We start from the raw sequence: 26,979 nt of genomic DNA, 5'->3' as shown, positions 1-26,979 counted from the left end.
CCCACCAGGCTCCCCCGTCCCTGGGATTCTCCAGGCAAGAACACTGGAGTGGGTTGCCATTTCCTTCTCCAATGCATGAAAGTGAGAAGTGAAAGTGAAGTTGCTCAGTCGTGTCTGACTCTTAGCGACCCCATGGACTGCAGCCCACCAGGCTCCTCCATCCATGGGATTTTCCAGGCAAGAGTACTGGAATGGGGTGCCATTGCCTTCTCCGAAGCAGTAAATACCTAAAGCTTTATATGTAAATAGGTTACTGATATTGTTAAAAGAGAAAAAATACTTCTTTAAAGGACTGTGCACCCTTTACTTTTAAGTGCTCTTTTCGATCAATTTAAAAGTCAACTTTGCTCTAGATTAGATAGATAAGAGAAGATCCTTCTAAGTAACTGATACTTGAGGTCTGGGACCATGTCTTGTCTGTCTTTGTGCCCTTGGAATATAATACAAGTACCTGAACCACAGCAGGCCCTAATAAGTATAGTTGATGGTCCATTGATTAATTTTACCACTAGCCATGTGCCTATAACTTTTCACTGTCTGTGTTGTGTTTCTTCTGCTATGAACATATGCTGCTTTGGTATTATATAATAAATTACTTTTTCTGTTTGCTTAATTAAAAAGGATGATTATTCTTTTACTTACAATACCATTGGGCATCAACCAAGACTGATCAATAGATGTAAATCAACACAAATTGACAAGACAGTACCTGATTATGCTTTGACAGTTTTGTTTCACACCTGTCACAGACTCAGTTTTATATATAGGCTTTTGGGAAGTTTTCATCAAGTGGAACAACTATATCAATAAATTTTATTACATCTCTAATTAAATAGTTGGATGTCTGGACTTTTCTCCAAGGTTTATTGATTAGTTTTTATGGTTGTCTTCCAATATATGTTAAATGACTATTTTGTACTCCATTCTTTGGAGGTCTGTGATTTATAATATTTTAATAATTCCCTAATTAACCCCTTATCCAAAGTTAAATGCAGTCTTCTAATCCTAGGCTTTGATAATAAGAAACTGTAGCCAAGAGGCTATATTCTGTAACTTGAGTTTAATTTTTTTCTTTAGTAACTACACATCATTTTCAAGATTTGCTCAGGCATTAGTAAGACTCCTCTAGCTCAAACTCCCCAGTGAAAGGGTTTATATCTGTATTTATAGCAAATGCTTTCAGATGAGATTCATAATTAGCCAGGTTTGCGAATTGTCAGTCTACCTTGGTCACCACTCTCATTTCTTTTTATTATGCATAATGTGGAGCCATAAGATGCTGGAGGTGATATCCACATGCTTCCTAGCTTTGCTGACATTAACCTATCCTGGACGGCCAGAACAAACCTCTTGGTATCATTGAGTCAACTGCCTTAGTTCCATCATAAAGGAAAAAGTGAAATGAACTGAATCTCAGCTGAGAAGATATAAACAGCGATTCTGAACACTGTTTTACTTTGTGTTGTAGTTTAATCAACAATTTGTGATCTAAAGGGAAATTTTTTTGAAAAGAGGCAAGCTTTTTTTACCCACATCTGAATTCCCTGTTGAATTATTTGCATGTTACCCTATTGAGTTTGAATTCATATTTTCAAATGTTTCTAGTGTGTATATGTGAGTAGTTTTGAGTAGGTTTCACTCTTGATGTTTCACAATGTGGAAGGATGGCAAATTACCTGTGATGATTATTCCCTGTGCCACCTTGACATTTTTTCTGTTGGTATCATCATCGTTGACATATGAAAGTTGATATATTAATTCTACATATTCACTACATGGGATTTATTTTTTTTCTTTTTCTATGGGCTGGAGCTCATTTCCCTGAGTCATTTACACTATGGTCACCAATGCCCTTTCTAAATTGACAAAGATCAAGGGACCCATACCTGGCTATTGGCTCCAAGAAGAAAGCCTTCCGTGATCACAGTGCCATCAACCATCACAGACCATCTCAAATATATGCTACACATTAATGGCAAAAAGCATTGCTTTCAGGCAGTAATTTCTATCACTTAATCTGCCCTTGGCATAAAATAAGTAGCTTGTCCATAAAACAACAGTACAACACTGGCTAATGCTGCTTTGTTTGCATTTTTCCCCTAGACAGGGCTACAACATGTGCTATTTATACACGTTATCAGTTTTAATTAAGTGAAAGACTATTGACCTTTAGTTTTATCAGGGCCACGTGGATTTAGGCCAACAGTTTCATATCTAAGTATTTGCACTTTGACTAATAGTAGTTGGAGTTTTGTTCCAACGCTACTTAAGCAAAGAGCATGCTTCCTTGATAGCTCAGCTGGTAAAAAATCCGCCTGCAATGCAGGAGACCCCAGTTTGATTCCTGGGGCAGGAAGATCCTCTGGAGAAGGGATAGGCTACCCACTGCAATATTCTTGGGCTTCTGTTGTGGCTCAGATGGTAAAGAATCTGCCTGCAATGCTGGAGACCTGGGTTCAATCCTGGGGTTGGGAAGATCCCCTAGAGAAGGGAATGGCAACTCACTCTAGTATTCTTGCCTGGAGAATTCCCCAGACATGGGGTCACAAAGAGTTGGACACAACTGAGTGACTTTCATAAATTTTTTTTTAATTCCTAATCTCTTTCTTTCAGATACCTGAAATATTCATCAATCCTTTGAAAGCAGGCATAAATAGAATCCACCAACAAAGTTTACTGTTAACCCTTTTTCACTGGTTACAATCTAGCTCCTGACCTCTCAATGTATGTGGGTGCTCCCTTCAACAAATACACATCTGAGTATGTACATTCACATCTATCTTAAATGCCTTAAAGAAGTATATAGTTGCTATAAATTTTTACAACACATATTAACACAATGCATAGATAAGTCAAATACAAGTGTTTAGAATGGATGGTAGAAAGATGCTTACAATTGTAATATTCTTTAAGTGTTTCTTCTAGACAAAAGAGTCACCTTTAGGAATAAGTTTTTGATAAATTGTGAGGTGTATTTCCAGACTTGGTCTTAGCTAAAAGGCTGAGAAGAAGTGATAATAAAATGTATTTTCAGTGATAAGAAGTTCAACCCACCTTTTCTACCAGTTTTTAAGATAACAGTGGCAATACATTGCTGAGTTATGGTGGGCAGGTTCTTTTTAGTTCAACAAAGGGATGATAATAATTGTTATGGAGACCTTTCTGGCAGTCCAGTGGTTAAGCCTTCAGGCTTCCACTGCAGAAGGTCATGGGCTTAATTTCTGGTTGGGGAACTAAGATCCCACATGCCACATCATGTGGTCAAAAACTTTTTCTAATAAATAAATAAAATAATTTTTATGAAAGCTAGTGAACTGGGCATTTTTGAAAGATGGTTGTCCCCCTACTAAAGGAAGTTGCATGAAAATAAACTTAAGTTATTTCATCTTGATTGATGGCATTTGTTTAGTATCTGCTAAGTGTCACTTCTGAGTGATAAAATGTGATTCAGAGAGATCATTTGTCAGAGTAATATGAAGCTTTCTAGTATATTAAAATTCATATAAAATCTTCTGAAATAACTGTTTTCCTAAGTTTTTTTCTGAAAAAAATTTTTCTGAAAAAACTATCTTTTTTTTTCCATTGTACTTAAGTTACAGATGAGAAAACTGAGGCTAGAAGGTAAATTAATTACTCCCAAATAGTTGATTTAATCATTGATCTCTGTCTGACTCCAGAGATGGCACTTCTATTTTTGGAAGTATATATTTTTATTAAGAAAATAGTTTTTACTAAGAAAAGCTAGTGTATTATATCTATTTAATAAAGCATAATTATCCTCTAAATTTTATATTTAAAGTGGCAAATTAAATAAAAAATTAAAATTGAGCTCAAAGGGAAAAAAAAATTGAGTTCCAGAGACGGTACTTCCAAACACCAGAGAAGGGAGGAGTAGTAAGATCGGGGTGTACTGAAGAGAAATTCATGCAATAGAATCTAGGAAATGCAGAATTATTGGGCATCAGTAAGCGTGAGGACAGGGTCAGGTCTAGAGACTCTCCACTCTCTAATACTATTTCTGTCAAGTTTCTCGGCTTCATTCTTCCCTTCAGAGCTGTCATCTCCACCCCTCTCTCCACTCCTTCCTCCTCTTGCATGTAGACTTTCTGACCATTCTGATCTCAGATGAAATCTTGGAGTACCTGCACCCACAGTCACTTTCTTCACTTCTCAGATTGTCTATTTCCAAGTATCAAGCAAGAAATCTCCTGTGTCCAGCTCATCGTTTGATCTTACATATGACTGGACAAATTTACACGACTTCACTTTGGGTCAAGGATCAACCTTTGGCCTAAAGAGCTGTGGCCAGAAGGTCTGAGCCAATTTAAAGTAGTATCTTCTGCTGAGGGGAGTTTCACAGTCTGGAGAGTGACATGAAAATCAGAATACAAATTCAAATCACATCCAGTATTTCCAGAAAAAAAAGAGTGATGGGACTGGGCTGGCTACTGATTCTTTGGGGGAAAAAAAGAAAAATTGAAAAAAGGGAGGGAGAGCCATTCTTCAATTACTTGAGTGAGGTAGCTGACTAAACTCTTGGGCATTCCTTCTATGTTCGAATCCCCTACATTTGCTCCAGAGAGAAGGGAAGTCCAAAGAAAGATATAATTTTCTTTTAAAACAAGAAAACAAGACAAAATCTCCTGCCATAAGTAATCACTTCCAAATATTGACTTTTTAAGCCCAAGTTTTATTTCCCTGTGGAATGACTGCATAACACACAGCTTGGGAGACATTTTATCCCACTGCCCATTCAAAATGAGCAGTAACACTCATCTAGAATTGTACCGTCCTGCTCATTTCAGGATCCTCAACACATATGACAATCACAAGCATACTTTAGATAGAGGCACCCGTTTTTCCCGGTGACCTATCACCTCCAGTGCCAAGGACTTGGCCCAGGCACAGAGTTTGCTGTGTCCTTGACAAAGAGGAGAGAGAAAGTGGCAGAAGCAGATTTAGAAGTAACAAAATTTCACCTGAAAATAGGAGCTTCTTTTCTTTGTTCCCACTTGACAACTTCCAGCCTATATTAAATGCAGTATAACATTATATTGGAAACACAAGGCATCTAGGCTTTTGGCCAAAAATGTAGGGAAAAAATTAGCAAGCCTAATATTTCATGGAAAATTCTTGGCTTATATAATATTTTAATAAAGCTTAGTTACATGTGCCAATAAGGCATAGAGATGACAGAATGATTTATAATTTAAATATCATATAATCGCTGTAGTGTCTAGTACTGCCTTGTATCAGACAACATGAGAGAAGAAAATTCCCGGGGGCAAAGAAGAGCGAAGCAATGCAAAATCAATGCAGATATCAGTAGAGTGCATATGGCATAAACCGTCTCATTAAAAATCTGATGAAAGGATAATAATAGCTAACACATACTAAGAAGATACGAGCTTTATAAGTATACTCTCATTTAATCTTGACAAAAATTCTATGAGGTAAGCATTACCACCTCCTTTTTACAGTTGAGATCCAGATTGGCTAATGTGCCAAAGGTTTAGTTGAATTGAGATGCAAACTCAGGCAATCTGATTTCCAAGCTCATGCTCATGCTCGTAGCCATGTGCTATACTAGACTACTGATGTAATTAGTGAATGAGTTAACTTCTCTTGGAATTAAATGATTTCTATGATATACGATCTATCGGTTCAGTTCAGTTCAGTTCAGTCGTTCAGTCATGTCCGACTCTTCGTGACCCCATGAATCGCAGCATGCCAGGCCTCCCTGTCCATCACCAACTCCTGGAGTTCACTCAGACTCATGTCCATTGAGTCAGTGATGCCATCCAGCCATCTCATCCTCTGTTGTCCCCTTCTCCTCCTGCCCCCAATCCCTCCCAGCATCAGTCTTTTCCAATGAGTCAACTCTTCGCATGAGGTGGCCAAAGTACTGGAGTTTCAGCTTTAGCACATTCCTTCCAAAGAAATCCCAGGGCTGATCTCCTTCAGAATGGACTGGTTGAATCTCCTTGCAGTCCAACGGACTCTCAAGAGTCTTCTCCAACACCATAGTTCAAAAGCATAACAAGGAATTATGTCAGTCTAAGTAGAATATATTGAAAAAAAAGAAGTGGACCAAGAATTAAAAGACTTGAGTTCTAGTCTTGGTCTGATCACACATTGAATGTATGGCCTTGGACTTATCATTAAAAGGCTGAGTTTCCATTTCCTCATTTGCAAAAAGGGAAAAAAACAAGAAAGCATGATAACAACTGCCTGCTTGCATCACTGTTTTTGTGAAGCTCAAATGATTTTGAAAAAAGTTTATAATTTGAAAAGCATGTTCTGATATGAAATATTAACATTGAGAACTCACTACATATATCACATCTTAATAGTATTATAGAGATTCCCTGGTGGCTCAGACAGTTAAGAATCCACCTACAATATGGGAGACCTGGGTTTGATCCTCGGGTTGGGAAGATCTTCTGGAGGAGGGCATAGCAACCCACTCCAGTATTCTTCCCTGGAGAGTCCCCATGGACAGAGGAGCCTGGCAGGCTGCAGTCCATGGGGTCGCAAAGAGTCAGACATGACCAAACAACTAAGCACAATAATATTAGGGATTTTTTAGGTCAGAAAATAAAGTTTTTCTGAAAGTTTAAAATTTGATACGATTTTTAAAATTTTGATATGATTCCAACTTTACAATGTTGAGATCATATATTCAAGCTGAAATATTATATAAAAATGGCTCCAAAATATTGAAATCCTTGGAATTCTGGAAAGGGCAAATGCAAAATCAGTCTGCTGAGATACAACCTACATCTCCTGGGAAGGATGAATAAAATCAGATTAACTCCCATTCAAAATTAAAATCACCAGGATAGGAATCAAGAGACACAACAAATAACAATATTAGCACAAAAACTAGAAAAATAAAATGATCCATAAGATATTAAAAATATGTATGTTTTTCCAAAAAAGATGTGAAAATGGGCTCAATATAATTTTTCATCAGGAATGCAAATAAAAGAACAGCTACCTACCCACTAAAATGACTAAAACCACGAAGACTAACAATACCAAGTGTTGGTGAAGGTGGAACTGTCACACGCTATTATTGAGAGTATAAATGGCACAACCAATATGGAAAACTGGCTGTTTCTACTAAGGCTAAAAATATGTGCCTCTGCCAGGACTCAACATTTCCACTTCTGGGCACATATCCAAGAGAAATGAGTGCTTATGTCCACAAAAAGACTTGTACAGAAATGTTAAGAGCAGCTTTATTCCTAAGAGTGAAAAGAAAACAAAAACAGCCCAAATCCCTGACAACGGGAAGATGGATGAATAAATGGTGGCTAATCCACACCAGGAAATAACTATTCCTGGTATATGGAACAACATGGCCAAAGCTCACAAATATTATGCTGAGTGAAAGAACGCAGATACCAAAGAGTATCTTTATATGTGATTCCATAAGAGTATCTTTATACACGATTCCATGTTTACCAAGCTAAGCAACAAGCAAAACAAACCAATAATAAAATAAGCCATACCAAGTGAGCTCTGGTGGGGATCCATTACAATCTGGAAAGGGGCAGAAGGAAATTTTCTAGAGTGATAAATATGTTTTATAGTTGGTCTGTAATCTGTATGGCAGTCACATAGTTGTATACATAGGTTTTTTGGTTTTTAATATTACATTTTTTGTTATATTCTATAGATTCCTGAGGCCGTGCTCATTTTTTTCAGTCTCTTTTCTCATTTTTTAAATAATGTTATTTATTTATTTCTGGCTCAGCTGGGTCTTCGTTGCTGCTCAGGGTTTTTCCCTAGTTGTGGCAAGTGGGATCTACTCTAGTTGCTGCATGGGTTTCTCACTGTAGTGACTTCTCTTGTTGCAGAGCACAGGCTCTAGGTGCGTGGGCCTCAGAAGCACATGGACTCAGTACTTGCAGCCCTGGGCTCTTGAGCTCAGGCTCAGTAGTTGTGGTTCAGGGGCTCTGTTGCTCTGTGGCAAGTGGGATTTTCCCTGATCAGGGATCGAACCCGGGCCTCCTGCATGGGCAGACAGATTTAACACTAAGCCACCAAGGAAACCCTACAAAGGCTTTTTAAAGGTAAGAAAAAAGAGCAAATTAATTTAAAATAATCAAATAGGGACCTTCTAGAAAAGAAAAAAGCCATTAAAATTACCAATTCAATGGAGAGGTTAAACAGCAATTAAGTTTAAACTATGAGAGACTTCTTTGCACTGGAGATAGATTTAGAATGTAGCACAGAAAAAACTGATAGAAAATAAAAACACTGAAATGTAGAAAACTAGTTACCAGTGGGAAGAGGCAAGGAGGTAGGGGATGAAGAGATACAACTATTATGTATAAAATAAGCTACGGTATATTGTACAATACAGAGAACATAGCAAATACAATAACTATAAATAGGGTATAACCTTCAAAAATTGTGAATCAACATATTATATGCGCATGTGTACTAAGTCACTCCAATCGTGTTCAACTCTGCAACCCCATGGACTGTAGCCCATCAGGCTCCTCTGTCCATGGGATTCTCCAGGCAACAATACTGGAGTGGGTTGCCATGCCCTCCTCCAGGGATTGAACCCATGTCTCTTATGTCTCCTGCTTTGGCAGGCGGGTTCTTTACCACTAGCACCACCTGGAAAGCCCACTATATTGTACACCTGTAGCATATAATATTGTACAGCAAATATATGTCAATTAAAAAAAAGACACTGAAATGATGTGGAGGCTAGATTTAGAAGGTCTGAAAGAAAGGTCCCAGAGGGAAAAACTGAGCATGAAGAGGACTCAGAGAGCCAAGAACTATTGCTAAAAAATTTGGACTCAGATGATTTCAGGAAGTACCTAATCCCTATTCTATTTAAACTATTACCATCCATAGAGAAGGGATATGCATCAATTCTTTCTACACTCATAACATTTATCCAAAATCAGGCAGAGATAACACAGAAAGAATAATACTAACTCACTTAAAGGTATCAATGCAAATATCCTAAGTATATATTAGGAAAACAACCTAGTATTATATTAAAATAATAACTTACAATGACAAAGTGAAGTTTATCACAGGAATGTAAAAATAATATAACTTTTTTAACCTGGTAACTTTTAATTCATCCTATTAACTGGCCAAGGAAGAAAAAAAAAGGTCACTTTGGTATATGCTATAAAGGTCTCTTATGTAATTCTTCATTTCTTTTTGATTTTAAAAATATAGAAAAATTAGACTTCTATGATGCTACAGTGGATAAGAATCCTCCTGCCAATGCAGGGGACATGGGTTCGATTCCTGGTCCAGGAAGACTCCACATGCCACAGAGCAACTGAGCCCGTTCACTACAACTACTGAAGTCCGCACGCCTAGAGCCTGTGCTGTACGACAAGAGAAACCACTGCAATGAGAAGGCCATGCACAGCAGTGAAGAGTAGCCCTCATTCACCACAACTCAAGAAAGCTAGCACACAGTAATGAAAACCCAGTGTGGCTAAAAAATAAAGCTTTAAAAGAAACACAGAAAGGTGGAAAAAGCACACTACCTCAAAATAACCATGTGAATTATATATTCTGGAAGCATTTTCTCAAAATCACTAAAAAGAAAAGCATGTCTATTAGCATCATTATTATTTACTATTGATCTGAAAATACCAACAAATGCAGGTTAAGAAAAAATACACAAATTAAAAATTAAATACTAATTAAAGAAGTAGCATGAAAGTTATAATTATTTTAGAAAATATTATGTTTTAAGTGTAATTAGCCTGTGCTAAATCCTTTTACACACTTGCCTCATTTAATATAAAACTCTTGAGAAGCAGATATTAGTGTCTTCATTGTATACATGTATATTTCATGTGTCTTCCACAATTTCTCAATTTAAAGAAAAAGAGACGACTCAACCGCATAATAAATTTCTGTAGATTTACAGAGAGGAGAGCATTTTATTATCCCATTTATTCTAACATTAAAAGAGGGAATTTGACATTTTAAATTAGCAACAAATACCAAATATTTCATTCTAATTTGAACCTATTTAGAAAAACAATCTTGTGAAGGCTTTTCTGGCATAGGTCATTTTTACCTAAAGGAATATTCAGGCTATTTAACAGCAGAAAAAAATCCTGGTAAATGATCACTGGGACCAGTGAGTCTACATGTCACTTTAAAACGTTCAACTTCTAAAAAGCCCTTCTGCAGCAGGCATTTTTGAAAGGTGGCAGTAAGGAGTACCCTCCTGAGAGAGTTCTGGAAAATATCAGGTTCCCCTTTCCAAGAACTGCATGAGTCACTGATTTTTCAAAAAATAGTGACGTGAAAGCTTAGCAATGGATTAAGACATTGTTGGGAATTGCTGTCTCCCTAAGAGCTTCAAAAAAGCCTATAGCAAGACAGACCTGAGGCTTCTGCAAACTTGCCTGTCTTTGGCCTGAGAATATCATGGCAAAATTTCACAGCTTGCAGTACTAGTGACAGCGTCTATTCTCCATCTTCTCTTAGAAAATGCTAGGACCCGCTTCATTTAGTACTAGCATTTTTCACCCTACCAGTAGAAAATAATTACCATGGGGAAGCTCTACTTGACTGATGAAACCACTTTTCTCTTGGAGACACTATTACAGTAATCCAGACATGCTGATTTCTTGGGTCTCTATTTTATTACCAGTATCCTGGCTGACTCGCTTTCAGTCTTGATTAAATTCAAGAGTTGAGGACATGCCAGTGTAAGTGCTGCTGGGTAGTTGGGATTCTGAAGGTTGGTGGGGGTCCCAAAAATAATACTTGAACTGACCTTTATTAAGTATTTACAACAGACCGGTCACTAAGTGCTTTGTATGGATTGTGTCATCTTGGTCTCATAATCATTCTATGAGTTTCTTAAACCTAAGTGGGCAATACATTCTCCAGGGGCATTCTTAAATGTGCCTCATTAGAAGTGTTTATACCATCTCATGAAAGATACTTCAATCTAGGGACCAAGAAATTATCTTATTCTATCTTTCCTTCCATAAAAGCTTGGAGGAGCCTAAAGTAAGGTAACCATGTGTCTCTCATGTAGTTGGATCATGGATTAACAATCCTCACTTTGAGATATTGTTCACTAAAAAGGGTTTAGGATTACGGATCAGATGTTTTAGGGCTTCCGTGGTGGCTCAGATGGTAAAGAATCTTTGCAATGTGGGAGACCCAGGTTCGATCCTTGGGTCAGGAAGATCCCTGGAGAAGGAAATGACAACCCACTCCAGTATTCTTGCCTGGAGAATCCCATGGACAGAGGAGCCTGGCAAGCTACAGTGGTAAAGAACCCGCCTGCCAATGCAAGTGACATAAGAGACATGGGTTCGATTCCTGGGTCAGGAAGATCTCCTGGAGGAAAGAATACCTACCCACTCCAGTATTCTTGCCTGGGAAATCCTGTAGACAGAGGAGACGGGAGGGCTACAGTCCATAGGATGGCAAAGAGTTGGACACGACTGACGTGACTTAGCAGGCACACATACAAAGAGGTCTATTCTGAACTCTGTAAAATGGCTCATCTCTGGCCCCAGTTACTCTCGTTGCTTTTCCTGCTTTCCTCTCTTTATAAATTTCAACACCACTGATAATTATAGAATGTATTACTTGTCTACTTGTTTGCTAACACCTTCCTAAGAATGCACTGGAGCCGGGGCTTTGTTTTGTTCACCTGGTTGTATATTAAAAGATAGTCATTGTTATGAATGCCCCCTTCCTGGTTCACAGATTCACACCTGTGAGCTGGCAGAAGTTTGAGGTGTTGCACATGCAAGCCGCATGGAAATTTTTTTTTCACTGATGGCTCTAATTGATATCATTGAAGAAACGGGTAACCTAATTTGGAGAGTGAGGTTCTTTTGCACATAATAGATACACATCTAAAAAAGAAATGTTCTCTGAAATCACTGGAACAGATAAGTACCAAGGGTTATATTGTCATTCCCATTTCATGATAACTCCAAAAAGTGAGTGTATAACATGTTGTTTTGATTATTAGTTTATGTAACAGTTTTACTAAGTTGATTCCAAAGCAGTATGTTCCAAAGTGGTTTATATGAGGACACTAATAAAGCAGCAGATCAAGCAAATAGACGAACTGTTATTTGGGCTGCTAACATGAATCGTTTCCATTGTCATCTGAAGACTCTCCAAATTCTAAAATTTAATAAGGCTCAGACAAACCAAGAGTTCTAAAGTCACAAGTCAAATCAAAGGCAAGGTCATCAAACGCAAGGCCTTTACCCTTTACCTGAGATAAAAGGGAGGTTCAAGAGGGAAGGGACATATGTATATCTATGGCTGATTCATGCTGAGGTTTGACAGAAAACAAAATTCTGTAAAGCAATTATCCTTCAATTAAAAAATAAATAAAAAATTTTAAAAGGGTCCTTTCAAGGACTTCACTGATTTGTATTTAATAATCAAAGCAGCAGACAAATGGGGAAAGGATCAGCCTTTCTTGTTTGAAGTCACCCGACCAACTCTGTTTCTTAGGAGAATGAGAACTGCAGAAATCTTTTTATCTGCAAATAAAATGCACATAAAGTCTAAAAGGAATCTAACAGATGTTTACTTATAAGTAAATAGATATCCTTAAATTGTTTCCCGATTACTGTATAAATTTCTCTGGGATGTAACATGAGCAGATTCTTACTGGATTCCTAAAGTCAAGAAAATCATAAAATTTAAAGTTAGCTCTGTTCATTAGAGGTCTCCTCTAGGAGTAACGGACAAATCAGTCTTCACTCTTAAAAGAGCAATCAGGACATTATAGAACAGTTAAGAAAATTTTAAGTGGATGACAGCAAGAGTGATTAAATAAACAGACCAATAAAATAAGCCTGAAGTAGTAAATATGTTCTTGAAAATTTGATTTCCCTCACAAATTTCTCAGAAGTAAATTTAAATGTTCATTATTTGGCCTATAATATGAGAAAAGGGGGATTATAGGGGGAAGAACTAGAATCAATTAATAATAGATATTTATTTAGCAGCTACTTGTGTCCACAAAGATCTCTGGGGATACAGATATATCTCCATTAGGTTTAAAAGTTGTCAAGAGAAACATAGCCGGCAAATGCCAAGTTTAAACAAGTTTCATATGTAAACAAATCTAAGTACTGGGGACCTGGAGTAGTGAGGAGAGTTGCTGAGGAAGGAGGAGTTTGAAGGGAAGAGAAGGAAAAAATAAAGAAAGAAGGGAGAGATGATGAGTAATGAAATCTTCGCAGACAGATATGGCCCCAAACTTCAAGGAGGGCTTCCCAGGTGGCTCAATTGTAAAGAATAAGCCTGTCAATGCAGGAGACACAGGTTTGATTCCTGGGTTGGATAAACTCCCTAGAGAAGGATATGGCAACCCACTCCAGTATCCTTGCCTGGAGAATCCGATGGACAGAGGAGCCTGGTGGGCTACAGTTCATGGGGTTGAAAAACAGACTCAACTTAGTGACTGAACAATGACAACAATAAAGACTTCAAGGGGACCCCGCCAAGCTTCAGATTACCTAGATGGGCTATGAGAAATGGTTGTAAATACACAAAGAAGGAAAGATGAGAGTTAGAGTAAGTGTAAGACAGAAATACAGTGCTGCGAGCACTATTCCTTCTTTCCTTCATTTGACGAGTATTTGTTGAGTACCCCTTTCCAGGAGCTGGGAACAATTCCAGACACTGGGTCTGCGGTATTAACAACAAACTATGTGTCCTCATGCAGCTTCCATTCAGTGCAGAAAAATTAGAGGAAAAAAACATAAAGACTTGGTTTAAAAAATGTCAGGAAGGAAAGAGAAAAGAAAAAGAAAGCCTGTGATGCTTTTATAGTACACAATCTCCATCTGGATGGCTGCTATTTGTTTTTAGGCGTATTATTGCCAAAACTTTACTTATCGGTTTCTTAAAATTAACCTTTATTATGTGTGTTCTTAGTGCCCTTATTTTGAATTAATTTGAAGCACTGACTACTAAAAAGTACGGTACAGAGTTTATCATTCCAAAACAAGTCAAAACTTGAAACTGCGTATTTAGAAGAATTACATCTCACTAGGAAAAAAAACTGAATTCTAAATATGATTATTATCACAAAAGACCAGAATTTCCATAACATTCCGATATGGATTTGTGGCCAATCTTCTTGTAATTCTCCTCAAAAGTTCACCATTTCCCATTCAATTTCCCTATTTCTCTCTCATCGCAATGTCACAGTCCTCTGTGACTTTACCCTCCAAATATTGACTCTGTAGCTTTCTTTTTGTATACATTTGTATATTGTCTATTGACATTGCTTATTAGCCCTAGACCTCACTCCTTCTCTAATTAACACGACAGTTTCCAGTGTCCCCTCCTGCCCATCACAGAATGTTGGAGCCTGAAAGGACTCTACCTAGAAACGCAACCTTCAAAGCCATCTTGGTCGTGACATTGTACAGGAGACAGGGATCAAGATCATCCCCATGGAAAAAAATGCAAAAAGGCAAACTGGCTGTCTGGAGAGGCCTTACAAATAGCTGTGAAAAGAAGAGAAGCGAAATGCAAAGGACAAAAGGAAAGATATAAACATCTGAATGCAGAGTTCCAAAGAATAGCAAGGAGAGATAAGAAAGCCTTCCTCAGAGATCAATGCAAAGAAATAGAGGAAAACAACAGAATGGGCAAGACTAGAGATCTCTTCAAGAAAATTAGAGATACCAAAGGAACATTTCATGCAAAGATAGGCTCGATAAAGGACAGAAATGGTATGGACCTAACAGAAGCAGAAGATATCAAGAAGAGGTGGCAAGAATACACAGAAGAACTGTACAAAAAAGATCTTCACGACCCACATAATCACGATGGTGTGATCACTGACCTAGAGACAGACATCCTGGAATGTGAAGTCAAGTGGGCCTTAGAAAGCATCACTACAAACAAAGCTAGTGGAGGTGATGGAATTCCACTTGAGCTATTTCAAATCCTAAAAGATGATTCTGTGAAAGTGCTGCACTCAATATGCCAGCAAATTTGGAAAACACAGCAGTGGCCACAGGTCTGGAAAAGGTCAGTTTTCATTCCAATCCCAAAGAAAGGCAACGCCAAAGAATGCTCAAACTACCGCATAATTGCACTCATCTCACACGCTAGTAAAGTAATGCTCAAAATTCTCCAAGCCAGGCTTCAGCAATATGTGAACCGTGAACTTCCTGATGTTCAAGCTGGTTTTAGAAAAGGAAGAGGAACCAGAGATCAAATTGCCAACATCCGCTGGATCATGGAAAAAGCAAGAGAGTTCCAGAAAAACATCTATTTCTGCTTTATTGACTATGCCAAAGCCTTTGACTGTGTGGATCACAATAAATGGTGGGAAATTCTGAAAGAGATGGGAATACCAGACCACCTGATCTGCCTCTTGAGGAATCTGTATGCAGGTCAGGAAGCAACAGTTAGAACAGGACATGGAACAACAGACTGGTTCCAAATAGGAAAAGGAGTACATCAAGGCTGTATATTGTCACCCTGCTTATTTAACTTATCTGCAGAGTACATCATGAGAAACGCTGGACTGGAAGAAACACAAGCTGGAATCAAGATTGCCGGGAAATATCAATAACCTCAGATATGCAGATGACACCACCCTTATGGCAGAAAGTGAAGAGGAATTAAAAAGCCTCTTGATGAAAGTAAAAGTGGAGAGTGAAAAAGCTGGCTTAAAGCTCAACATTCAGAAAACGAAGATCATGGCATCTGGTCCCATCACTTCATGGGAAATAGATGGGGAAACAGTGGAAACAGTGTCAGACTTTATTTTTTGGGGCTCCAAAATCACTGCAGATGGTGACTGCAGCCATGAAATTAAAAGACACTTACTCCTTGGAAGGAAAGTTATGACCAACCTAGATAGCATATTCAAAAGCAGAGACATTACTTTGCCAACAAAGGTCCTTCTAGTCAAGGCTATGGTTTTTCCTGTGGTCATGTATGGATGTGAAAATTGGACTGTGAAGAAGGCTGAGCGCCAAAGAATTGATGCTTTTGAACTGTGGTGTTGGAGAAGACTCTTGAGAGTCCCTTGGACTGCAAGGAGATCCAACCAGTCCATTCTGAAGGAGATCAGCCCTGGGATTTCTTTGGAAGGAATGATGCTAAAGCTCAAACTCCAGTACTTTGGCCACCTCATGTGAAGAGTTGACTCATTGGAAAAGACTCTGATGCTGGGAGGGATTGGGGGCAGGAGGAGAAGGGGACGACAGAGGATGAGATGGCTGGATGGCATCACTGACTTAATGGACCTGAGTCGAGTGAACTCCGGGAGTTGGTGATGGACAGGGATGCCTGGCGTGCTGCGATTAATGGGGTCGCAAAGAGTTGGACACGACTGAGCGACTGAACTGAACTGAAAGTAGGCACTTCTGGTGTTCTCTAATCAGCTTCCTTCCATGGCTTACCACTACCTCCTAAAGACTGTCCAGACTTCTTTTTTTGAGCATTTAAGGCTGTCTGGTTTTTTGGTTTTTGTGGGGCTTTTTCTTAGGTATCAACACGGTTTTCAACTTTATCTTTCCCATTCATTGACTCAAAAGTATTCTTTGAGCCCCTCTGATGTTTAAGCTGTGCTTGAAGGTTGAGTCACAGCCCTGCTCTCTAGCAGCCCTCAGTTTCATGGACTGCAGGGAAGAGTGGAGAGGGCATGGGACAAGGACAGGAATAACTCCTAAAGTGTTCAGAGTGGTGTGACAGAGGTTGTTCAGGGAGCACTGGACCCACACATCCAACCCGGCTCTTTTGCCTACCTTGCTGCATCAATGCTGATTACTTTGTTACTAAAACATGGCTCACTCTTGTCAATGCTCCCTCACACTCTTCCTTCCTGAGAAAAGTGGAATGTCTTTTCTCAGTTTTGCTCCTAACCCAAATATATCTGGTCTTTCAAAGACTAGTGATCATGTCCTACTCTTTTCGACCCCATGGACTGTAGCTTACCAGGCTCCCTGTCCATTGGGATTCTCCAGGCAATAATACTGGAGTGGGTTGCCATGCCCTCCTCCAGGGTATCTTCCCAACCCAGGGATCAAACCAGTGTCTCCTGCACTGCTGGCAAATTCTTTACTGCTGAGTCACTGAGGAAGCCCCTCAGACTAGATCAGATGCCAAATAATCTATGCTGATTTCTTTCCTTAGTCTTCTAGTCTTAATATATCTTGATTAGTTCTATTTCCACTCACATTCTAATTATATCCTTACTAGTATTAGAGTTTATTATCAAACCCATGTCTCTTACTACAACTGTCTATCTCTTAAGAACAGCAACTGTGATTAGAGATATATATATATATATATCCCTTGCCCAAATAGGTATTTGATGAATGTTTTCCCAGCTAAAATAACAGGGAATAAATTGTACACCAAACAATTGCAAAATGGAATAATGAGGGGATTAACTGTACAATTGGATCCCCACATTTGTAGTAAAACTACTACACAAATTACTGTAAAAATTCACAACAGTGGAGAACAGAGCTACCACTAATAGACTAGGATCCCCAGGCTTGAAGGGGTTAAGCAGGTCTATCCACTAGGAGGAAAAAACGATTCTTCATTTGCCTTCATTAAAGACTAATTTTAGGTCTCTTGGTAATTAAATGAACACATTGTTTATGCTCCATACTGCTTTCTGCTCTGAGTCTTGGAAAATACATGAAATTTCCAAGAATTAAAGTTTCCATTAACACAAGTGCCAAATCAGGAGGCCTGACCTGTGGGAGAAAGCACATTTGTCTTTGCTGGCTCCTTTTCAAAAAGCTATAGAAAGATATTTACTATATAACCTTTCTTGTGCACAGTTGCTCTAGTCTATCATCAGGACATCTACACAAGAGGGAGAAGCTGCAACATTTCAGAAAGCCACCAATTACTAAAGACGACGGTTTGAGTTCTAAAGTGTTGACAGCAGTCCCTGTTCAGGATAAAAATTTTTTTATTGGAAGAGACTTTGAGTGGGTTTTTTTTTCTTCTACTTTTTTTTTTTTTTGGTCGCAGTTGTGTGTGTGTGTGTGTGTGTGTGTGTGTGTTATTCCCTGAGAACCAGCTTTGGCTGGTGAAGAAATATACAAAGTGGGTTTCAGAACATCTTCTACTTGGATCATCCCTACCAGACGGAAATTTAATGTAAATAATCACATGTGCACATAGCCCGGACGCCTCTGAAGAATATTTGCTGATCTCTATCTCTGGTTTTACTCGATCTGAAGTAGCATAGTTACCTACCCAGGTTTAAAAAAAAAAAAAAAATCTCTTTACGTCTATGCACTCGAACTCTAAATTCTCTCCTCTGCGCTGGGAGCCTTTCAAATTCATGCTGGCGGCAGGGGGTCTCGGCTACTGGAGAAAGAGCCGGTTCTACAGGCCCCGCCCTTCCCCGCCGCCCCTCCCCCAGGCTGGTTCGCTAACTCTCCCGGACTCGCCTCCCCCCGCCACCCCCTCCCGCCCCCATCTCGGAATTTCGGCTGCCTCAGAGGGCTGGCGCGCGTCAAAGCCCGAACTGGGAGACTGATTTGTGGAGCATCACCCTCAGCTCCTCTCCCCGCAATCCCTCCTCCACCCCCGGCAGCAGCCCAGGGCCAGAGCCGAGCAGGGGGAGGGGGAAGAGCGACAACCATCCCCCTTCCTCCAGCCCGCCCCAGTGGGTGCAGATTCAATTGCACCTTTATTACTTTAACTCTTCTCCCTAGGACACGCGGCCCCGGATCGGTCCCTTCAGCAGTCGCAGCTACCGTTCCTGCGCACGGAGATGGGACAGCAAGGGACCTGTCCGCGGCCGGCCGGCGAGTGCGAGGACTTGCGGCCGCCCAGCCAGCGGCCCGGAGTCTGTAAGTTTCAACACTCCTCCGGGGGAGGGGAGGGGAGGCTGAGTGCGTACCCGCAAAAGATTTAAAAGGTTGACAGCGTCGGAGGGATTTTCGGGGCACATTCTTTTAATGAACTCTTTACGCAGTGGGCAGGCTGTTATCCGGGTTTTTCCTGCAGCTTGTATGGTTGATCCCATTGTCATAAAGAAGTTCAAGTTATTACATTATGAGTTCAAATGGAAATTTTTTTAAAAAATGCAACTCATACTTTCAAATGTAAAATACATCTTCGTAAAATTACATAGCACACTGCTTATTATTTTGTCGAGTTATTTATACTGTGCAGGAGTGTCTACGGCCTTTTCTTTGCCTACTTCTAAAAATAACAGAAAAAGAATTCCCTCTCTCTACTTTTAATATTGCTACATCATGTGAATAGTTTACTAAATAGATCGTGATACCAAGCTGGCCTCAGTTTTCCTCGCTGTCGCGGTGCGCTTGGGTTTTTGCAGTAATCTACAGACGCGGGTAATCTCAGAATTATCATTAAAGCTGCTGTTTACAGGAAGGCTCCTGATTTTAACTAAGGTTGTGCCCTTAAGTGTTCAAAACAATAAGGACTATTAAAACAGTTCTGGTTCAGACCAAGTAATTTTCCTGAGATCTAAGAACTCAAGCACTATAAGATCATACCTTTAGCTTTGGACTCCACCTGTAAGATATAGACACACCCCTCCATGCAAGTTCGGAAGAGTCGAGGAAGGGTGGTGGGGTGGGTAGTTCTTAATCTTGGTTTCCCTCCCGCAGGACGGGTCTCGAGGGAAGGAGAGGCAGGTCGCAGACAGGTGCCTAGGCTGGCTATGGTGACGGGACGATGTTGGCCAGGAAGAGCATCATCCCCGAGGAGTATGTGCTGGCGCGCATCGCGGCGGAGAACCTGCGCAAACCGCGCATCCGGGACCGCCTCCCCAAGGCCCGCTTCATCGCCAAGAGCGGGGCTTGCAACCTGGCGCACAAGAACATCCGGGAGCAAGGACGGTTTCTCCAGGACATCTTCACCACCTTGGTGGACCTGAAATGGCGCCACACCCTGGTCATCTTTACCATGTCGTTCCTCTGCAGCTGGCTGCTCTTCGCCATCATGTGGTGGCTGGTGGCCTTTGCCCACGGGGACATCTATGCTTACATGGAGAAAAGCGGGATGGAGAAAAGTGGCTTGGAGTCCACCGTGTGTGTGACTAACGTCAGGTAAGAAGGCGTCGGGCTGAGGCGGGGTGGAAGGCAGTACAGAAAAATAGATGAAATTGCCCTTTCTGTCTTCTCTTTGTTTTGTTGACAGTGAACTAAAGACTTTATTTTAGTATGTTCAGAAACAAAAAAATAAAAACATAACAAAACAAAAAACGAATCTGATGTATTAAAATTTTTGGGGGTGCAGCCTTGGATGAGGAGGCTTTGAAAATGTAGTTTCAATTCCTTGGGCTAGCCTTGAAAATATTATACTGGTTATTTAAAAAGGATTTCACTGAGTGCCTTCCTCAAAAAAAAAAAAAAGCACACATTTAGTTGTCCATCTGAAAAGCTGCTGTCCATAGTTCCAGTATCCAAAAGGAAATATCTCTGATCAACAAAAAATGTTGTGCAAATGCTAGTAATGTTCCATGACTTCTCTTCCCGTGACATTTTCAGAAATAATGAAAAAAATTAGGAAAACACTGGTGGAGAGGGGATCTAAATTTAAAAAATAAATCTACCAGAAATGAAATAAATATTAAGCCCTTCTTTATCAAGATGATCTTGAATAGCTGATTGCCTGCTTTAATTCCAAAATTAAAAGTTATGTTAACATTCGGAACTAGAAAAAAGCTGATCTTTGATAGAAATTGGTGCAAATGTTTGATGGAAGAGATTACGTAGAAGTGATTCAACATTGTGGTTTTCTCTAAAAGTTTTAGTAGGATAGGAAGGCAGTTCTTAGATTGCCCTGATTTTTTTTTCTTACATCATAAATATTTCAAAGATAAGTGAATTTGGTTTCAGTGATTCTCTTCTCATATTTTCACATGGCCTAAGAACATTTACTTGGGGGTGATTTGTCTCTTAATTTTTTTGTTTAAAGATGGAAAAAGATAACATCAATTGCAAAAATATTCTTCCTGCAGAGAAATATTTGTAATAATACTAGCAATTTTTCCAGGACATTTTTTGAATAATATCCCAAATTCACAGAATTCATAAAACAAAGCAACTTGAACAGGCACCGTTCTGTCAGGAAACTGGAAAGAATAAAACCTTTGCTGATCCTGAAATGTGAAGTTAGCATACCATTGCAAGAAGCAGAAACCCAGCCTGTAAACTTGCCCATTCTTCCCTTCCCTGACTAGTTGCCATGCCAGGTTATCAAAATGGGCATGTAATATTTGTCACAGAGATCACATACCACAGATTTCAGCTCAAATTTTGAGGAGAGCCAAATTGAATTGATCCATTGCCTTTACCATCGAGTTAGATAATATTTTCTTGACTTAAACTTGTCACAAACTATTGTCTCAAAGAAAATACAGGGAAAGAAATGTACGTGATCATCAGTATACCAAATATAAAGGAAACAAGATACTATGTTTAACAGATATGTATAGGTCAGATATCATTATAATATTTCTCTTTAAGAAATTTATTGGCACTGCTATGGTGAATCATTTTCCTATCGAGGTACACTTTTAATAAACTTGAAGTAGACCCACATAAAATGAGATAAAAGAAACAGACATAATAAACCTTGAAAAATAAATGACAGATTTTATTCACAAGATGAAAATACTGGCTTTCCTTGTGGAAAAACTCATTAGGCAATTGATTAAAGGTATGTCATTACAAGGGAGATATTTTCAGTGATTTTGTAAAATAACTTGACAGAGTGCTCTGGTTATTAAAAGCTGTTTTACTGCTAGCTTTTATTGTTCAACAAGAGGTGTTTTGAGGTATGTTCATTCTTCTGATGGATTCCTGCTGGTGTGAACATTCAATTCACTGTGAGAAATAGTGTTGCAGATACAATGAAAGAAACTTGATTTTAGCAGTGTGACAATTTTAGCATTTTATTTATTCATTTTTAATTAGATGACTATCTAAACATTTTTAAACTTTTTATTGAAGTTGATTTAACTTTAACATTTTAAATTTTACTTCTTACCTAAAAAATATTATTGAACATCTTTTAATGTTAAAAATCTTACTGGTTTTATTTTAATATTGTGGTACTATGTATACTTCAGTGCAATAAAAATTTTAATCATAACCAACTGTACATAATACTTTTTCACCAAAAAAAAGTAGAAACAGAAAAATTTCTATTTTTTCCCCAAAGGATATTTAAAACATGACTAATAATATGTCTAATTTGTTTGCATTTCCTTTCCTTTCATAAGTTCAGTGTCCCACCTTGTCATCAAAACTGAAAATAACTTATTATAATGAACATTTTCTAGTGTATCCAAATAATATTTAACATTTCTCCTTCTAGGATGGTTCACCTTCCCTTTCATGTAATGACTTTCTAACATTAGTCAGAAAGTAAACCAACGTATTTCTTCTTCTTATTCAACCTAACTCCCTCTGTAGCAGAACAAACCAGAAGCTAAACACTTCCATCTCTTGAGGTTGTTTAGCACAACAGGTGTTCATTAAAAGGCTGAGTCTTGCACCATATAATGTTTGGAAGCAAGTTCTTTCATAAATAAATAACATACACAAATCGCATATGAATAGTCTCTTAAGCCATTAAAATGAAACATCTGGGCATATCACTGCTCCCTGAAGCATGTATGTTTGTTTAGTTGCTAAGTCGTGTCTGACTCTTTTGTGACCCTCATGGACTACAGCCTGTCAGGCTCCCCTGTTCATGGGATTTCCCAGGCAAGAATACTGGAGTGGATTGCTGTTTCCTACTTCAGGTTGTTATTTCCTACTTCCTGACCCAGGGATCGAACCTGCATCTCCTGCAATGGCAGACAGATTCTTTACCACCGAGCCACTGGGAAAGCCTGAAGTATGTATTAAGTGAAAGTGAAGTCGCTCAGTCGTGTCCTACTCTTTGCGACCCCATGGACTGTAGCTTACCAGGCTTCTCAGTCCATGGGGTTTTCCAGGCAAGAGTACTGGAGTGGGGTGCCTGCCTTCTCCAGGGGATCGAAGTATGTATACATTATCAGAAATCAGTGTTGTGTCCGTGCCCCTTCTCTGGGGTCTCTTCTTATTCTTTGCCATGGTTTTGGTTTATACAGTATATCTTGTTTGTAGCTAGTGCAAAAAGCAATCGTTGTCGTTTTCCATGAATCTTTTTAGCAACAGAAAGGATAAAAAAGGCACTTTTTCATTTAAAAGTTAAAGGAATCATCCGCGACATCAACTATGCTTCAATTAAATAAAAAATAAAAATCCCTGATTATGAGCCTAGTAGAAAAAAAAAATCATCTTATGTGTGCTTGCTTACCATTCATGGTGTCCCACCAAAATATAGTGTGTATATTCAGAACCCAAATATTTAAACATTTTGCTCACTCATTGTGTGTGGCATTAAGAAACAGCTAATGCTTTGACAGTTAACCTATCATCTATAAAATTAGAGAAGTTTGAAATTGGAGTGGAGGGCAGACATGACTAACACTGTTTCTATTAAGAAGCCACAGCAGTAAGGGTTATGTACTTAAGTGAATAAATTAAAGAGAAAAATGACCAAATGTGGTGCTTCTCAACTGGGGAGATAAATCAGAATTATCTGCAAGCTTTTCAAAAGTCTTGCGCAGGTCCACCCTAAACTACCAAATCAGTGTTTACACTGTGATCAGGAAGAGAAGCACAGTTTGAAAAATCTTCCCAAGAAAATCCTGACACATGTTGGCCCCTTCCTTGTGTCTCTTTCAGAAACTAGGCCAGAAATGAGAGGATTTGTGTCCTTATTAATTATGATCTTGACATAGTCACTTAATAATCTTTACCTCAAATCCTTCCTGTAAAAGCATCAGCATTCTCTAGATCACTTAGAGAACAAAATGAAACAATCAATAAGAAAACATGTTTGGTTCCAAATAGCACAGCATTCTTTTTTTATTTAAAAATACTAGTATTTTGAAGGACATGTTTTGTACCACTCTTTTGCACTGTGCTTTCTCTATATAAGGTACATAGTGTTCACTAATGAATATGATTTTAAAGGTTGTAAATAATAAAAAGTTCACTCAGCACTCAGTATGTTCCATATAACTTGAGTCACTTAAACACAGCTTGGCAATAAATAATAGACATTGGCTTGAAGGAGTTTAACAAAATAAACTATGCCTTTGTGAAAGTGAAGGGCTTCCCTGATAGCTCAGTTGGTAAAGAATCTGCCTGCAATGCAGGAGACCTGGGTTCAATTCCTGGGTCAGGAAGATCCCCTGGAGAAGGGATAGACTACCTACTCCAGTATGCTTGAGCTTCCCTTGTGGCTCAGCTGGTAAAGAATCCACCTGCAATGTGGGAGACCTGGGTTCGATTCCTGGGTTGAGAAGATCCCCTGGAGGAGGGAAAGGCTACGCTTTCTAGTATTCTGGTCTGGAGAATTCCATGGTCTGTATAGTCTATGGGGTTGCAAAGAGTCGGACACGACTGAGCCACTTGCACTTTCACTTTTCACTTGTGAAAGTGAAGTATTTCACAATGATACACGCAGATAAGAGAGAAAATGAACAAGTGCTTGTGTTTAGAATAGGGCATTTGATACATTAAGTTGGCTAGTGTTTCCAAAAGTATTTAATAGCCTTTGGACATGAACAGGTGAATGGATAAAGAAGATGTAGTATACACACACACACACGCAGACATATACATATATAATGGAATATTACTCGGCCATAAAAAAGAATGAAATAATGCCATTTGCAGCAATGTGGATGAACCTAGAGATTCTCATACTAAGTAAGCCAGACAGAGAAAGACAAATATCACGATATAGCTTATATGTGGAATCTAAAAATATGATACAAATGAACTTCTTTACAAAACAGAACTAGTTTCACAGATGTAGAAAATCAGGTTATGGTTACCAAAGGCGAAAGGAGGGGAGAGGAATAAATTAGGAGTTTGGGATCAAAATATACATACTACTATATATAAAACAGATAACCAACAAGGACCTACTGTATAACATGAGGAACTATACTCAATATTATATAACCAATAATGGAAAAGAATCTGAAAAAGAACATATATAACTGAATCACTTTGCTGTATACCAGAAAGTAACACAAAATCGTTAACCAACAATACTTATGAAAAAAAATTAGCCTTTGAAAGAAGAACATGAAAAATTCAGCTTCATGTGTTATTTCATGATTCAAAAATCTGAACTGATGGCACTGTTTTCTGATCTCATTCCTTACAGGTCTTTTACCTCTGCTTTCCTCTTCTCCATTGAAGTTCAAGTGACAATTGGATTTGGAGGGAGAATGATGACTGAGGAATGCCCTCTGGCTATCACAGTCCTGATTCTACAGAACATTGTGGGTTTGATCATCAATGCAGTCATGTTGGGCTGCATTTTCATGAAAACAGCCCAGGCTCACCGAAGGGCAGAAACCTTGATTTTCAGCCGCCATGCAGTAATCGCCGTCCGAAATGGCAAACTGTGTTTCATGTTCCGCGTTGGGGACCTAAGGAAAAGCATGATCATCAGTGCCTCTGTGCGCATCCAAGTGGTCAAGAAAACCACGACCCCAGAAGGCGAGGTGGTACCTATTCACCAACTGGACATTCCTGTTGACAACCCACTTGAGAGTAATAACATTTTCCTGGTGGCCCCTCTGATCATCTGCCATGTGATTGACAAGCGCAGCCCCTTGTACGATATCTCGGCCACTGACCTGGCCAACCAAGACCTGGAGGTCATCGTGATTCTAGAAGGAGTGGTCGAAACTACTGGCATTACTACACAAGCTAGAACCTCCTACATTGCTGAGGAGATCCAGTGGGGCCATCGCTTCGTGTCCATCGTGACCGAGGAGGAAGGCGTGTACTCTGTGGATTACTCCAAATTCGGCAACACCGTGAAAGTAGCTGCTCCAAGGTGCAGTGCCCGAGAGCTGGACGAGAAGCCTTCCATCCTTATCCAGACCCTCCAGAAGAGTGAATTGTCCCACCAGAATTCTCTAAGGAAGCGCAATTCCATGAGAAGAAACAATTCCATGAGGAGGAACAATTCCATCCGCCGGAACAATTCTTCCCTCATGGTGCCCAAGGTGCAATTTATGACTCCAGAGGGAAATCAGAACACTTCCGAATCCTGACAGCAAGACAACCCCCAGAAAGTCTTTGATCCGCTGTTGAAGAGTTTCTGCAGGGCATGGACATTGCACTGGAGCTGAAACACAATAGTTTGTCCTTGTTTATCTTATTACACTAAATGATATGCATATTCCAACAGCAGCACTTTCTGTGTCAATAAATGGTAACTCACAAGGTGGAGGGTTCCTGTCTTACACTTGCTTCACCCTTGCAATATCACCCTGTCACCCTAAGTGATAGGCTTAGGTTATGCAGAGGAAATGCTCTCATTTCTGTCCACTTGAAACACAGGAATTACACGAATAGTAATAGACCTTGAATATAAAAGTGGATCAAGAAATGATACTGCTTGAAATGCTTAATGGGTGACATCACAGATGTCTGTTTCTATGGTTCACCCTGGAAAAGGGATAGAATGGGCAAGAAGACCCAAAACTGTGTTTTTCCTATCTCCTTTTCCCTCTCTTTTTAAAACTGCACCAGGTAAAAAGCTTGAGGCAAAAACTGCTTGGTTCCTTTTTTGTTTTTTTGTTTATTTTGCTGATTAATTTTTAAATATTGGATTGTATTTATTCCTCAAATTGTATATTATGAGGAGAAATAGTATTAGGAAAATTGCACTTAAATGTTAGGCAGGAACATCTGTGAAATTGGAAAACAACAACTGAGTTCAATTCTAATCATGTTCCTACATGAACATAATGGAATCTAACTAGAAACCAAAATTCCTATTCTGTTAAATCAGCTTATTGCAGTGTAAGGCTTGATGTTTCAAAGCTAGAAATCACCCCACAATATGATTGATGAATGAAAGTTCCTGTTAACT

The 26,979-nt window shown here is 39.1% G+C and overlaps 1 protein-coding gene across 1 annotated transcript; it reads left to right on the top strand.

Moving 5' to 3' along the window:
- Positions 1 to 18,494: 18,494 nt before the first annotated feature.
- Positions 18,495 to 26,327, top strand: KCNJ8 (potassium inwardly rectifying channel subfamily J member 8). The gene is made up of 3 exons (XM_005893233.3): positions 18,495 to 18,854; positions 19,641 to 20,081; positions 25,255 to 26,327. Exons 2-3 carry the CDS (start codon positions 19,708 to 19,710, stop codon positions 26,153 to 26,155), a joined length of 1,275 nt encoding a protein of 424 aa, XP_005893295.1. The 5' UTR covers positions 18,495 to 18,854; positions 19,641 to 19,707; the 3' UTR covers positions 26,156 to 26,327.
- Positions 26,328 to 26,979: the final 652 nt, after the last annotated feature.

This window comes from Bos mutus, chromosome 5, assembly GCF_027580195.1.
Source record: "Bos mutus isolate GX-2022 chromosome 5, NWIPB_WYAK_1.1, whole genome shotgun sequence".
NCBI classification, from domain to species: Eukaryota; Metazoa; Chordata; class Mammalia; order Artiodactyla; family Bovidae; genus Bos; species Bos mutus.
Note: the sequence above shows the minus strand (reverse complement) of the source record. Positions and strands in the feature narration are given on the sequence as shown.